We start from the raw sequence: 14,289 nt of genomic DNA on the forward strand, positions 1-14,289 counted from the left end.
GATATGGAGGTCTATGCCTATGCCTATGAAAAGAGACTAGGGATTAGAGGAGAACATACACTCTCTCCTAATCAAAACTTAATCATACTATATCCTTGGGATAGCTTTTAGTACTCTTCATTTCTTTGATAGTTGTTGAGAGTAAAGAATCCCACATGAGGAATTTTAAGCTTTGCATTAGGTACTTGAAATTTTGTGTACTTTAATTAGGTAGGAGCTTGTATTGTGGAACATAGTTCTCTCAATGAGAATCAGTAAAGTTTTTACATCGAACAGAAATTAACGGTTGCAAATTAATTTAGATTTAATACTCTATCTTGGGGTTGGGTTGAAAGTCTAATGAGTTAATAGCTCCTGCATGATGCAAGTTGCATACTTGCATCAGAGAATAAACTCTCCTTCACAAACCATCTGGAATCTGCATATCTAAGGCAACTCTTCAAAACATGGAGGTATGCTCTTCTATAATTTGGATGGTTTTCTTACATTTGGGTTTCCATATAGTGTCTGCATACAAAGTTTTAGTTCAATATGCATGTGGCTTACAACCCTTAATTTCTTTTCCCTTTTGGGGGCGCCAATTAGATTTTCCCTCCTTTAATTACATGTAATGTGGATTACGATTTTTTTTTTTTTTTCTTAACAATATTACACAATGCATGATTTTTTCACTGCTATACCTGATCATTCTCTCATTGTAGGCTACAGCTACATATGTTGACTGACAGAATCTGGTAGTGTAAACCCGTTATTTGCTTTTGGTTATTGGGAGATTGAGTGATAGATGCCAAAAGACAATAAAAATCCTGAGGCATGAATTGGAATACTATTGTTTTTGACAATCTGTATAGGCTGCAGCTTATTCCATTATTTATTGTTATACAAATGACCAATCAATCAAAATGTTTTCTTTGGTTAAAGGCATATAGCTTGTTTAAGCTTGGGGACAGCCCTATATTTCAGGGATATAGTTTGGGGATACTATCAGAAAAAATTGATTTTGCGAGAAGAAAAGTCTCTCTAAGTGGAGGTATGTTATTTCTGTAAATTTCCACAACCGAAAGCATTTGGAGCCAACCTGATCTGTTATGTTATTTCAGTCTGGTGACAAGTGCAGAATATTCCAACCCCATACTGTTTCTTTTTCTTCTTTTGAACTTTCATTGTACTGGGAATGTGGGAAATTTTGTGGATGGCCAACTTAAAAAGTTGATTTAATTCTTTGAAATTGCATTGATTTGCATGAATGGTATACTCTGTTCTTGCATGCAAAGGGTAAAATATTTCGCTTGCGGCAATGGATGCCATTATTTATGTATGAAAAATGTTCTGACACACATTTTGATATCTTCTAAATTAAAAACATAAGCTTAATAATTAGTGAGATATATTGCAACTCAAACTATGCACTACAATACTAAATATACTAGCAATGCTAGCTTATACATATTATAGCAAGGTCTTAAAGTATATAAGCTTACACACACATATATATGATGCTTATAAGACCATGAACTCCAAGCCAGTTTATCAGCCATGGTTGTTTCTTCCTCCACCTTCACCTCCACCAGCCCCACCACCACCACTGCCACCACCTGAATTTCCATAACCACCTCCAGACCCATAGCCACCACCCCTTGCTCCACCACTCCCATATCCAGACCCAAAGCCACTCCCATGCCCAGTCCCAGAACCAAAGCCATAACCATAACCCCTACCAAACCCTTTTGGGGACCTGCCATACCCTGAACCATAACCCGACCCACCTCCTGGGTTGGCACTCCATCCCCAACCATAGCCCCAGTTGGGTCCATGGGCTGACCCGCTACCACCAGTTGGTGTCCCTGTCTCCCCATTCAGTTTCGAACCCATGTCCCGAGAACCAACCTTCCGTCCACCAACATCACCACTGCTGCTATAAGCACAAGAAGCAGCAGTGATCAAGAGGAAGAAGAAGAGAGTGGATTGAAATGTGTTGAGCTGCATTTTCATTTTGTTGGAAAAGCTTAGCATGTGAGTTTGGGTTTGTAAGTTTGTGCATGCTATCATTGTGGTATTTATAATGGGGTTTGATGTGGACGCGCACACCCGTGACATTCACACTTTAATTAGTACAAGCCTTATTATGGTGCACACCTCAGCGTATTGGATAATTCGCACCACCGCCTATTCGACTATTTGGGACAAACAGCAACATATGGGATATCAAAAAGTTGGTTTAATAGTAAAAAACTTGGGTGGGACGGTATCATGTTGATTGTTGATGGTGTGGATATCATATGTTAAATTTTTGATATTTTGTAACAAAATAATAAATTTAATACTTATATGTAACATTTCTTGGATAAATTGACTCACCACTTCAACATGATAAGATTAATATAACGGTGTCGTTCAAGTTGTTCTAGTTCCAACTAGGACAGGTGGCAAGGCAAGCATGCAAACCAATTAGCACCATTGGAATTGCTTCTGTAAGTTGAGAGCAGAAAAAGGGGCTTTGGGCCTGTTTCATGGTGTAGTGGCTACTATAACTCTGACTTCCACATTCTTGGGTTGGAGTTTGGTGTTTGGATGAAGTTAATGATCCTAATCCTTTGAAGAGAGCGACTTGATCTCGACACGTGTAGGTTGGACCAGTGATCTAAAATTTCGTGGGGGTTTTAGGGTGCACGTATAATTTTACAGCTAGTGACACTGTGTTGGTGGGAAAGTGGCTTAGTTGCACTTCACAAAATATCTCAGACACATATATATGCACATATGGACCACATTTTCACTTTGGAATTTAAGAGAAAATTGAAGACCAAAGAAATATATGATTATAAGGTTATGAGTTTGGATGTGTCTGGAATCTGGAGAGCAATGCTTGTGCCATTCACAAATTGCACATGCCAAAGCGAGTATTGGGCCCTTCTTTGGTTGGACCTAACCCCATTAGCTCAATTGTGAGCTCAGTTTCTGTTTTGTTATGGGCCAGTAACTGCGGGCGAGTCCTCACTGTTACACATTAAACAAGAGCTAATTGGGCCTACTTATCCACAACAAAACTAATTTGAATATGAGATGAAACCTAATAAAAACTAATTAGGTTAAGATTCGATTTCTTCTAATGTATCCAAAAATAAAACCAAGACTCTACACCATAAGCACAGCTCAAATCATAACCAATCTATTGCAAGCCGAAAAAAAAAAGGAGGATTGAACGCCCAAAGTTTAAGATTATGAATCGAATGGCCAACATTTGCGAGTAAATATGTAGAGAACTTTGCCAATTACTTTTCAAAAATTACACTTTTTTTAGTAATGTAGTAGGGCACTAGGCCCAACTAGCCCAAAATGTCCAATGTTGATCCACTTGCATAAGTTGAAGTTGTTCGACAGATAACTCATGCCCCTGGGAAGAATATCATGACCCAATCCATGTGCACAGATAATCATATACTTGAGTGGTTTTACTTTTTGGAACAGACTCGTATCTCAATACTGTCCATATTCTACTCCCCATCGTATAGAAATATAGAATCGACGAAAGTGGGACTACTATGCCAATCATAAAAGGAAAAAGGAGACGAGCAAAGTATAACCGAACAGAATTGTTACCAATTTTATTTGAACGCTTAGGTTTGTTTATCGCTCAAAATTGAATTTAATATGCTAACTTACTAAATTTAATGTATATTGAAAGATGAAATGAAAGTTAACTAATAAATTTTGTATCCCACTATTTTGTGAGGATTGGCCTTAATGGTCAAACTCGTTATTTCACATTCCACGTCTTTATATATTTTTCTTTGTCCATTGACGTCTTTATACATAATTGTAAAGGAATAGTGCTATTTGTATCACTTCTTGTTTGATGTTGGGTGTTGTTAGACAATCTTAACTGAATACTTTATGTATCATTTTTCTAATTACTCGTTCTTGTGAGTTTTTCGTAAGTGTATATCGGTATATCACTTATATAAAAAGATGATATATAAAATGGTGGATTTCAAATTTTCAATGGTTCAAATAATTTTATTTATCATGAAATAATAGAAGCCGAGCATGATGCTATCCAGCTGCCAATGTATAATGTATAAACAGGCCTCTAGAGTGTATATTAGCAAGATGCCATTAACGTGCCTTCCTCAGAACACACGTGCACTAATTTCCCATCCAACGTGTACATCACTCACACTTGGAGCCTTGGAGGTTGGGCCCTGAGAAACCAGGCCGCATCCATAAACTCAATTATCCACATTCCACAATTTCCACAATCCAAAATTTTTTATTTTATAATAATTAAAAGATTTCAAAAATGAATTTGAACTTGACCCATGTAATTTAAGATTTCAAACATTGGTTTGCAACTTTGGACATTCACAATTGAACTGGCCAGATAGATGATCCTAAATCCTAACAAACCCACACATTAACATGGCCTAAGTCAGATCCTCAAACAATGTTCATGACGGGGTTTAAAACATAATTGATCTTTCAGTCCGGCAAATATATTTTCGCTCGCCTCCGTGTTAAATTCATTATATGAGCCAAATTGAGTACTCTTTTAAATATACTTAATAACTTATTTTAGATAATTAAGTGTTTGTCATTCACACCACCGTCTTATATCTGCATCTGGGTTATCTTTTATTTGATAATCTGCTGATGGTAACTTGAGATTGTCCCTTGCGATCACTAATAAAGGGTTCAATTATAATTCCTCCCAAAAGGCCTCAGATATATTTTATTTATCATTATCTGACTCATACCAGATAATCAAGCAATGTAGGCAATACAAAATATCTTAATCATCACTGGCCTCGCCAAAATAAGAGTCTAAAATTTTCGTAAACCCTACAAAAACCATGAATAATGACTTCTTCCATAGTTCAAATATAAAAGCTTGGCTCAGTTAATAGGACACATCAAAATTGCAGAAGAAGAATGGGCTTCTTTTCCAGATACAAATTCAACACCAAAATCACCAAGAACATATCTAAGACAAAGTTTAGATCAACGAAATATTTTAATAAACTTTTTATGGGTGGAAATTTTCAAATTATAAATTATAAAATGACAAGGAATACATTTAAAATCGAACAAATTCAAAGTTTAAAAGTGAACACCAAAAACAACCAGATGCACATTCAACAGTTGGATATGCTAAAAGGCATTTTTAATGACAATGTAAATGAAGATTTCATAAAACACAATGTGAAACCAAATAGAATGAATCATCATCAGAATGGATAGTTCATCTCATCCACAGCTAAATGAAGCTGTGTAGGAAGGTGTCCTAAGATATTTCCAAATTTCATCACATGATGAATTTCACTTAACAAACAGCTATAAAGAAATTAACAAATCATGAATCAAAATGCAGAAAACAAAATAGCATAGATTCAGAAGTTTTATCAATTAGCATCACTTGACAATGAATGTCTCAGATCAAGTGTTGGATTATATGATATTGCTTCATCCCAATCTACAAAACATAACTAATTATAACTCCATAATCCTTAATTTAATGAAAGAAACATACATAAACCTAATTAACTGAAACAAGAATCTGAGCAGAGCGTCAAAGTGGGAAAAAGGGGGATTTACTCAGTGGTGGCAATAAGGTTTATTGGTTCGATTCTGCCGCAAGTTTCCTCAACCATACTCAGAAGAGGGAGCTTTGTATCCTCATAGCAAATTCCCCTTCCCAAAATTAATTAAACAAAAAAACACGAAAACAAAAAAGAAAGAAAACAATTTAATTTGAAAAAACCAAAAAACAAAATTAGAGTTTAAGAAAGAGATGGCTCAGTTCAGCGGGATACTCGACACGCAAAGTTCTCTAGAAAGAGAAGCCTGCATTCCGGTCTGTTGAGCTTGAATTTCATTGAGTCATCACCGCCATCTCTTTCTCTAATTCAGATTTCAAACAGAGGTTACAATTCTACAACAAATACAAGAGAAAAGAGATTGAGAAAAAGAGACTAAGACTAAACCCTAAATCAAGCTGAATGGGAGTGGCGAAGCGAGGAGGTTCACTGCAAAGGCAGTCGTTCGTCGCCATTTTATAGAGATAGAGCGCTAGGGTTTGGTAGGGAAAGGGAGAATTGAATGGGCCAATGCTTTTGAGGCCTAACGCTCTACCCAAACTGGGCTTTGAATATTTTTCTCTGGAATGATATCCTTGTCAAAACAAACTTTGTAAATGGGCTTTGGGCCCAAATGGCCTTTTTCACTATACTCATTGAAAAATAAAGAAATTATTGTTTTCTTTTCTTTTGATATCTTTCAAACTTCAAGTAAAATTTGAAAAGTAAAAGGTGGCGACTATGGCTTGAGGTACGAACTGAAATTCTTAAGGAACGAATTGAGATGCCATAAGGAACGACTTGAGATGCCTTGATGAACGACTTAATAAACTCTAAGGTATAATTTGGGAAACGTTAAAACATGATTTGAAATGTCACTAAGTACAATTTAAAATGCATTAAAAGTATAAACATTTAAAATATCTCGAAATACGAACTGAAATTCTAAAGGAACGACTTGAGATGCCTTAAGGAACGATTTGAGAAACTTTAGAGTATGACTTGGGAAGCGTAAAAAACATGACTTAGAATGTCACTAGGTACAATTTGAAATACACAAAAGGTATAAACATTAAAAATTACTCGAGTTACGAACTGAAATTTTTAACGAACGACTTGGGATGCCTTAAGGAACGACTTGAGAAACTCTAGAGTATGACTTAGGGAGCGTCAAAACATAACTTTGAATGTCACTAGGTACAATTTGAAATGCACCAAGGGTTTAAACATTTAAAATACCTCGAGGTACGAACTTAAATTTAAGTCGTTCTTTAGGGCATCCCAAGTCGTTCATTGAAAATTTCAGTTTGTACCTCGAGAGATTTTAAAAGTTTATACCTTTTGTGCATTTCAAATTGTACCTAGTGACATTCCAAGTCATGTTTTGTCGCTTTCCAAGTCATACCCTAGAGTTTCTCAAGTTGCTCCTTAAGGCATCTCAAGTCGTTCCTTAGGGCATCTCAAATCGTTCCTTTAGAATTTCAGTTCGTACCTCGAGATATTTTAAATGTTTATACCCTTGGTGCATTTTAAATTGTACCTAGTGATATTCTAAGTTATGTTTTGACTTTTCCCAAGTCATAACCTAGAGTTTCTCAAGTCGTCCCTTAAGGCATCTAAAGTCGTTCATTAGGGTATCCTAAGTCGTTCCTTGAGAATTTTAGTTCGTATCTCGAGGTATTTTAAATGTTTATACCTTTAGTGTATTTCAAATTGTACCTAGCGACATTCCAAATTATGTATTGAAGCTTCCCAAATTATACTTTAGAGTTTCCAAGTTTTGGATGTAGCAGCAAGGCGAACAAGATCAAATGATGAGAGACTCTTAGGAAGTGTGACTAAGATATCAATTGGAATATCAAACAATGAACGGTTTGTCATACTGGTGATATGTTGTAGATGTTTATCATAGGAATTCTCTCGATTGATGACTTGTACAAAACATGGTGCTGCGTCTTAACTTGGGGAATTAGGAAAAGTGTGAAATAAGTAAACTTAATATACAAGTAGACCTAAAAAATAAGATCGTAAAAAGAAAGAACAAAAAAAAGGATAATGTAATCCTGATTTGATTCGGAGACATAAGAAATATCCTTATTGAGTGCAAGCACATAGACAACAATAATTTCCTTATTTGATTAGGAAAGTGAAAAGGTTGTTAGAAATTTTATTGGTTAAAGTGAAAAACCCTAGACAGTTTTGAGAGTCAGCTGACGCCACCCTTCCTCCTCCCTTCCCTTCTCTTTCCCTTCTTTCCCTTCCCTTCCCCTTCCCCTTCTCTCCCCCCATCCCAGGGATATATACTCTCCTCCCTTTAAGTGAGAGTTTATCCAACTTCCATTTTGGAAGTCTTTCCTACTGTTGCATGCAGTTTTGCGGCTAGTCCTTTTATTTTCTCTTGTTTTGGTTTGTTTTATGCTCTGATGTTCTCAGGTTTTTTCTGGTTCTCATCGCAAGGTGTAAGGAACTCACTATCTTCGGCGGTACCAGTTATGTTTTCACCGGTTATTACCTCTCGATTTGCCAGCTTAATCGTCTATCAGACACGATTCAAAATTGTTGGTAGGATCGTGGACCCAAACGCGACTTGTTCGCTAATTCCTACGACGCCTTCCTGGCTTCGTTTAATGGCTGTAGTGTCTATTCGATGCCGTTGTTATGAGATTTTAGAATTTATGTGGGCTTCTTTGTCCCACCTATGTGAGCTTTTGCTTTCTTGTAAGCCTTAATTTGGACTCAAACTTTGTATTCTCTCTGCCGTTTTGGCTGATTTAATGCATTATTATGCTTTATAAAAAAAAGGTTATAAATAACGGGTTAAAACTATCAAATAATCTACATGTGAGTGCCTAAGTTTTTTATCGATCGTTTGAACATTGCCTTTCTAGACTTAAAAGTGAACCGATTTATCATGTTTTTTTGGCACATCATGTTTTATCTCTATATTTATTGATTTGAACTTAGACAAAATGAACCCTAATACATATGAGGTATATAAAATTTGGAGGCTCGAGATGATTTTCTAATTAGCCTATTTTATTGATGTACCAAGATACAAATGATATGTATAAATAAAATGTAATGCTTAAATGTAAACAATTTTGGATACTCATGTAACGTTATTCACAATTAACCCACATATGTATTTCCCTTGCACAAATGACAAACCTCATTTATCTACTTATCCATATATAATGCCTTATCCATGATAAACAACTACACACCAAAAAAATCTTTAATAATTTAAGAAGAAAAAACCCTGATAAAACATAATATCTGGTGTTTGAGGTATTCTTCCTTCTGTCAATATTTAATAAACACCACAAAAAAAGAAGAAGAAGAAGATACAGTATTGGAATTGGATAATGAAAACTGATTGAGATAATATTTTTGGTCAAAGAAAAAGAAAAAGAAAGCGAAAGACCCTACAAATTGAGATTTCTGTTTCTGTTGGAAACATCCAACGACTCTAGGACCACCCAAAATTACGTTCCCAGTTGAAAGAAAAGAAAGGAGTGAAAAGAAAAAAAAAAAAAGAGAAAAGAAAAAGAACGTTACAATTAGAAACGTCCTTTTTTCAATTTTCATGGCGAGAAAATCATACATTTCCCTCCATTCATTATTATTAAGATTTTTATTTTATTTGTATTTTAAGTTTTTTGGCGATCACTTGGTATTATATCAAAATCAAAGTGCTTAGCTAGCTGACAAGTAGCCCGCACATTGAGTGCTCTCCCATATTTGACTCGTTGTCTCCACTCTCCACTTGCATAATTCCATTACCAAAAAACAAAGCACAAGAACTCAACAACTCGCTACTCAGAGACAGAGTGCTCTACTCTTCTTCTGCTTTCTCTGCTTCTTTGGAAGTTGGAGCTATTATCGAAAAGAAGAAGACAGCTCTCTGCTGCTTTTTAGTTATGCTATGTTTGGACCGATTTTTGGCGGTTTCCCAGCCAACAAATCGCTATGGTCCATACAGTTTGCATAGCTCCAGGGCCAGATTCAGCTACGCAATCCCCAAATCAAGAAGCTTCAGATGGCGATCCATGGCGTCCGACCCTGACTCCTCTTCTTTTGCTCCCTCTATTGACTCTGATCCCACTGAGACAAACGCTGCCGGGTACCTCTCTCTTTCTCCTTGTTTATGTTTGTTCGTTCAGAGTCGGTAGAACGTAAAAGAAAGTGACAACTTAATTTTCGATGCTTTGGTTTGTGCTGTAAAATGGGTTTGGCCTCGATCATTACACAGCACAAGCTCTGTGTTTGTTTAATTTTTTGTTGGGTTCTTGTTTAGCAACTAATTGACATCAAATTTGTGATAGCCAATCCTTCTAATTCTTGTTCGCTAACATTTTGGAGATAGAGAATGAATCTGTCATTTGAAAGTGGGGAAGAAGCGAAATACTAATAGGAGACGAGATGAACCCTTCGAGGAAATGTTCAATAGTTGATCTTGTTATTAGAATGTCAGTCTAGTTACTGTAGCTTGCAAACAACTTCTTGGTCTTTCAAATTTGATCTTAAAGATCCATGTGCTGATTTGTTGACGATGTTATGGATGGATGGCTGATGTAAACGAACCTAACAATGATGTGAAAAATGCTTTGCGGTTTGTAAATATAGTCAGCCATCTTATGTGCTTCCGGATGCAGATTCTGTATTATAGAGGGCCCTGAAACAGTGCAAGACTTTGTCAAAATGGAACTGCAAGAAATTCAAGATAACATTCGAAGTCGTCGCAACAAAATTTTCTTGCATATGGAGGAGGTGGGCAAGTGGAACCACTTACTTTCTCAGTATTAGCATTTGTTATCACTTTTGTGTATAATTGCCATTAGATTCTCTTATGTAGTTTTTCTGGAGAGAAATGTGTTTTGTAAGTTTTTTGGTTTTTTCTAAATGGACTTCAATGTGTGTAGGTTCGCAGGCTGCGGATACAACAGAGGATTAAAAACGTAGAGCTTGGAATGTCAAATGAAGAGCAAGAAAATGAACTTCCTAATTTTCCATCATTCATTCCATTCTTGCCTCCCTTGGTAAGTTTATGATTAACAGTTGTTTGCTTGTGACTAACAAAAGTTTCAGTAACTTGGCCATTTTATTCCCATAACTTGTTTTACCCATATTTTTTTTCCTGTTATTGATTCTTACAAAATGAGAAAAAAGTTCTCTACAAAGTGTTAATCCCATGTTGAATACATTGGTTGCAGAGTTCAGCAAATCTTAAGCAGTATTATGCCGTTTGTTTTTCTCTTATTGCGGGGATTATCCTTTTCGGGGGCCTTCTAGCACCTGCTGTAAGTGATTTATGCATTAACTTATAATGATTAGTTCCAACAATAAATCATAAACATTACATTTCTGTGGGAGAGTATATTGTTTAACATTTTCTTAAATTGCAAGTAGAAAATGAGGGAAAATATCAAATCAGTATTTATTGTTTTGAAAACGTGGATTCAATTATGTTTCTAAACCTTCTTCCCATGCTTCTCTTTATATTTGCGTATCAGTTAGAGTTGAAGCTGGGAATAGGAGGCACATCATATGAAGATTTCATACGAAGTATGCATCTTCCAATGCAGTTGAGGTATGTCTCATATCTTGGGCTGTTGTCCCTTTCTCTACTAATTATTGTTTTGACTTTTGAGTTTGACTTGCATCTGTTGCTCCTATGGTGTGTTTGATTACCTTTTTAGGTAACTTCCTATTCCCTTTTTTTCTATCCATTTTCATAATATTGACCTGCTGTCTCGTCAAACTGCAGTGAAGTTGATCCCATAGTGGCATCCTTCTCTGGAGGAGCAGTTGGAGTGATCTCAGCATTGATGGTTGTTGAAATAAACAATGTAAAACTGCAGGAGCATAAAAGATGCAAATATTGTCTTGGAACTGGTATAACCATGCCCCATATTTCCGACTTCTAGTTGTAGGTTTTACTGTAGCTTTTAATATATGATTGAGATGTTTGCATTGGTTGGCATGTCAACTACTTGGGTTGGACCGCATGAGTCTAGCTAAGAAGTGTTTCGTTTTCTAGTATCTAAACTATGACTGTGATGCATCAGATTATTTCACTGAAGGACTTGAATCCTTCTTTGAAATTCTGTTAAACCCTGAACTGTCAGTATAAGATATGGTTTTAGGTTTTAACCCAGTCAATGTTGTATTCAATTATATTGTGCAGGATATCTTGCTTGTGCTCGTTGTTCAAGCACAGGAACCCTTGTTCTTACTGAACCAATATCAACAGTTGGTGGAGATCAGCCTCTAGCACTGCCTAAAACCGAAAGATGTTCAAATTGCTCAGGCTCGGGAAAGGTTGGACATTTAAAATGTCATTTAATGATAAATGCTTATTAAATTCCCCTTTATGCCTGCCGGCACATCATAGTCATTGAGGAATATGATGGTTCATGTGATTGATGACTGATATTTTTGTGTTTGTTGGGCAACAAGAAAAACGTGAAAAACACCTTCTCAGAATATATGTTATTAGTAAGTTGTGAGACGTGACTTACAAATCTCAACTATCTAACACCCTGTGTCTTCAATATGGCAGGTTATGTGCCCTACCTGCCTTTGTACTGGAATGGCGATGGCAAGTGAACACGACCCTCGGATTGATCCATTTGATTAGAAGTGCATCTTCATCAGTTCTTGTCCCCTTACCACTTAAAAACTTCTGTTTTGGTGCTATACATATATCCTCGTTACATAACCATGGCTGTACATAAGAATTGTTCAAGAATATGATTAGACATGCGAATGCGTTTCAAGGGTTTTCTCCCCTTTTGCAACTTTGTTTTTGATTTCCTTACTGTGGTAGAAATTAAAATCTTCTTTTCGTTTTTATGGAGTAGGCTGGGAGTTCATGAGTCATGACCGTTCAGGTAAAATTCAATGGCGATGAGGTTATGCTAGGCATACATGTGGAATCAAATGGTTACCTGATTAATCCTAAACTTCAAAACTATGTTTTTTCACAAGAATGCACTACACCCATTAACAAATACAACTATACAAGTCACCAAATACAAATCGAGGAGTGAATCGCTTTTTCAAATAAAAAAAGAAATTGATTAAATAATTTTAACTGGTTTATTATTCATCAGAAAATTTACATATTTTATATGTTTTCTGACCAATCTTACACTCGATGCCATTGAATTTACTGGTAAAAATACATTTTTGTAATGATCCCCCAACTGTAGATTTCCTTCTTTCTTCTTCAACCGCCTTCTTTAGGGAATTACTGATGTCACCCAATGCCCAAGCTACCGATATGTGAGGGCGTGGATCCTGTCATGAACACCCAAGATTGTGAATTATTTTTTTGAGCGGTAGGTAATATTCATGCACAATTATTTGCTCTAATTTCAGACCAAAAAAAATCACTTGCTCCAAATTATTGCTATTTTCCCTCAAAGATATTCAGGTAAGTGATTAGAGTTCGAAAAAGCAATTAACAATGCTAACCTTGTAAAATTCAGGAAGACTGTGAAGCTTATACACCTCATTGACAGCTTGAATCTGCTTTGTTATCTGAAACCAAGTGAAGAATTGCAAAATCAAACATTTATAGCACTGTAGAAGCAGAAACTCAACAATGAAAGCTAACTCAAGCAATATGCAGGCAAGAAATCAATATTTCGAAATGCCAATGATATAATCCTTTGCAGCAATTAGTTACTAATTTTACATCTATACCAAAACTCAAAACATTCAAGAACTTCCATCAAGAGAGAAAGCTATCCAGCTCACCTCAGCTAACCCGGCAGCAATAACTTCTATCGATAGAAAGCTGCGTGTGTGATCATCATTAAGAAAAACCTCCCACTTGCTAAAATCAATCCAATACCTGTTTCACAATAGTAATTAGTGTTAAAAACCAACAATGGCAAATTTGCAGAACTAAAATTCATGTACACAAGAAAAAGTAACCAGACCGCCTCTGATTCTGAAGCTTCTGCCGAAGCATTGCCACCAGGGAGTCAATCTGGTGCACTCGGATTGGGACAGTTCTCCCCAGACTAATATGGAACTCTCTACCTAAAGCAACTTGTTCAAGCTTGTGCTCATCCTTGCACAAAATGTCAAGCGGGACGTCAACGTCAACAGCATGGAGACCGGGCACGAGAGACGCTACTTTGTTCAAAAACAAGGCCAGCTCTTTCCTTGGCGTTGATGGTATATAAACTGCAAGTACATAATTGAACAAGGGTCTAAGTGCAAAGTCATTGCATTTGCTAATGCAATTGAGCATTAGAGAATTTGGGTACCTGGAATGTAGACATGTAAAGCGTAGTTTCCTTCTACGTGAGCAAAGGTCCTAACTCTGCTGGGCTGAGCGCTTGGCTTGTATTCCAGAAATCCTTCATAGACAAAACATCAAACACTTGGTGGACGAAACTATAAAAGTGACTATTCCCAAGTAATGCAACAAGAGAAAATAAAATGAATTGCTATTAGCGGTTACCCACTTACCCAATGAACCAGGGCTGTTGAGGAGTGACATAGGAGGTGGAGGCAGAGCAGGTTTCGAGTCTTGGGAGTTGTTCAGCTCTGGTGGTGGAGCTGGCGACTCCGATTCTGGGTCCGATGACGTGTCCCCGTAAGAAGCTAGCAGTGCCTCCATTCTCTCTCTCTCTCTCTCTCTCTCTCTCTCTCTCTCTCTCTCTTTCTCTGATTCTCTCTCTGTGAAAAAAGAACCAGT

At 36.6% G+C, this 14,289-nt stretch overlaps 3 protein-coding genes and 4 non-coding genes across 7 annotated transcripts; 1 reads left to right on the forward strand and 6 right to left on the reverse strand.

Moving 5' to 3' along the window:
• Window positions 1-1,370: 1,370 nt before the first annotated feature.
• LOC147289657 (glycine-rich protein) lies at window positions 1,371-2,038 on the reverse strand. Its single transcript, XM_086238482.1, has one exon. It carries the CDS (start codon window positions 2,011-2,013, stop codon window positions 1,531-1,533), a length of 483 nt encoding a protein of 160 aa, XP_086094608.1. The 5' UTR covers window positions 2,014-2,038; the 3' UTR covers window positions 1,371-1,530.
• A 3,180-nt stretch (window positions 2,039-5,218) lies between these two features.
• LOC147289658 (small nucleolar RNA snoR31/Z110/Z27) lies at window positions 5,219-5,314 on the reverse strand. Its single transcript, XR_015121584.1, has one exon. It is a non-coding gene; the product is annotated as a small nucleolar RNA snoR31/Z110/Z27 (small nucleolar RNA).
• Window positions 5,315-5,381: 67 nt separating this feature from the next.
• LOC147289659 (small nucleolar RNA snoR31) lies at window positions 5,382-5,473 on the reverse strand. The gene has a single exon (XR_015121592.1). It is a non-coding gene; the product is annotated as a small nucleolar RNA snoR31 (small nucleolar RNA).
• A 115-nt stretch (window positions 5,474-5,588) lies between these two features.
• Window positions 5,589-5,687, reverse strand: LOC147289660 (small nucleolar RNA R30/Z108). Its single transcript, XR_015121589.1, has one exon. It is a non-coding gene; the product is annotated as a small nucleolar RNA R30/Z108 (small nucleolar RNA).
• A 100-nt stretch (window positions 5,688-5,787) lies between these two features.
• Window positions 5,788-5,891, reverse strand: LOC147289661 (small nucleolar RNA Z107/R87). Its single transcript, XR_015121593.1, has one exon. It is a non-coding gene; the product is annotated as a small nucleolar RNA Z107/R87 (small nucleolar RNA).
• A 3,457-nt stretch (window positions 5,892-9,348) lies between these two features.
• On the forward strand, window positions 9,349-12,373 carry LOC147289662 (orange protein). The gene is made up of 8 exons (XM_086235389.1): window positions 9,349-9,696; window positions 10,229-10,343; window positions 10,496-10,612; window positions 10,787-10,873; window positions 11,087-11,163; window positions 11,341-11,468; window positions 11,761-11,894; window positions 12,136-12,373. The coding sequence occupies exons 1-8, from the start codon at window positions 9,494-9,496 to the stop codon at window positions 12,211-12,213; spliced, it is 939 nt and encodes a 312-aa protein (XP_086091515.1). The 5' UTR covers window positions 9,349-9,493; the 3' UTR covers window positions 12,214-12,373.
• A 266-nt stretch (window positions 12,374-12,639) lies between these two features.
• LOC147289663 (U6 snRNA phosphodiesterase-like protein) lies at window positions 12,640-14,232 on the reverse strand. Its single transcript, XM_086237856.1, has 6 exons — window positions 14,061-14,232; window positions 13,856-13,948; window positions 13,523-13,772; window positions 13,338-13,434; window positions 13,053-13,118; window positions 12,640-12,875 (listed from the first exon to the last, which is right to left on the reverse strand). Exons 1-6 carry the CDS (start codon window positions 14,209-14,211, stop codon window positions 12,678-12,680), a joined length of 855 nt encoding a protein of 284 aa, XP_086093982.1. The 5' UTR covers window positions 14,212-14,232; the 3' UTR covers window positions 12,640-12,677.
• Between the last annotated feature and the right edge of the window lie 57 nt (window positions 14,233-14,289).

The sequence above is a fragment of the Dryas octopetala genome, chromosome 3 (genome assembly GCF_963921425.1).
Source record: "Dryas octopetala chromosome 3, drDryOcto1.1, whole genome shotgun sequence".
NCBI lineage: Eukaryota > Viridiplantae > Streptophyta > Magnoliopsida > Rosales > Rosaceae > Dryas > Dryas octopetala.

Coding starts and splice junctions, on each gene's coding strand:
- LOC147289657 (XM_086238482.1), bottom strand. CDS start 2,013: ATGCTAAGCTTTTCCAACAAAATGAAAATGCAGCTCAACACATTTCAA.
- LOC147289662 (XM_086235389.1), top strand. CDS start 9,494: ATGCTATGTTTGGACCGATTTTTGGCGGTTTCCCAGCCAACAAATCGC. Junction 9,697..10,228: donor ACTGAGACAAACGCTGCCGG/GTACCTCTCTCT, acceptor TTCCGGATGCAG/ATTCTGTATTATAGAGGGCC. Junction 11,469..11,760: donor CAAATATTGTCTTGGAACTG/GTATAACCATGC, acceptor TATATTGTGCAG/GATATCTTGCTTGTGCTCGT.
- LOC147289663 (XM_086237856.1), bottom strand. CDS start 14,211: ATGGAGGCACTGCTAGCTTCTTACGGGGACACGTCATCGGACCCAGAA. Junction 13,773..13,855: donor TTTACATGTCTACATTCCAG/GTACCCAAATTC, acceptor ATGTACTTGCAG/TTTATATACCATCAACGCCA. Junction 13,435..13,522: donor AAGCTTCAGAATCAGAGGCG/GTCTGGTTACTT, acceptor ATTGTGAAACAG/GTATTGGATTGATTTTAGCA.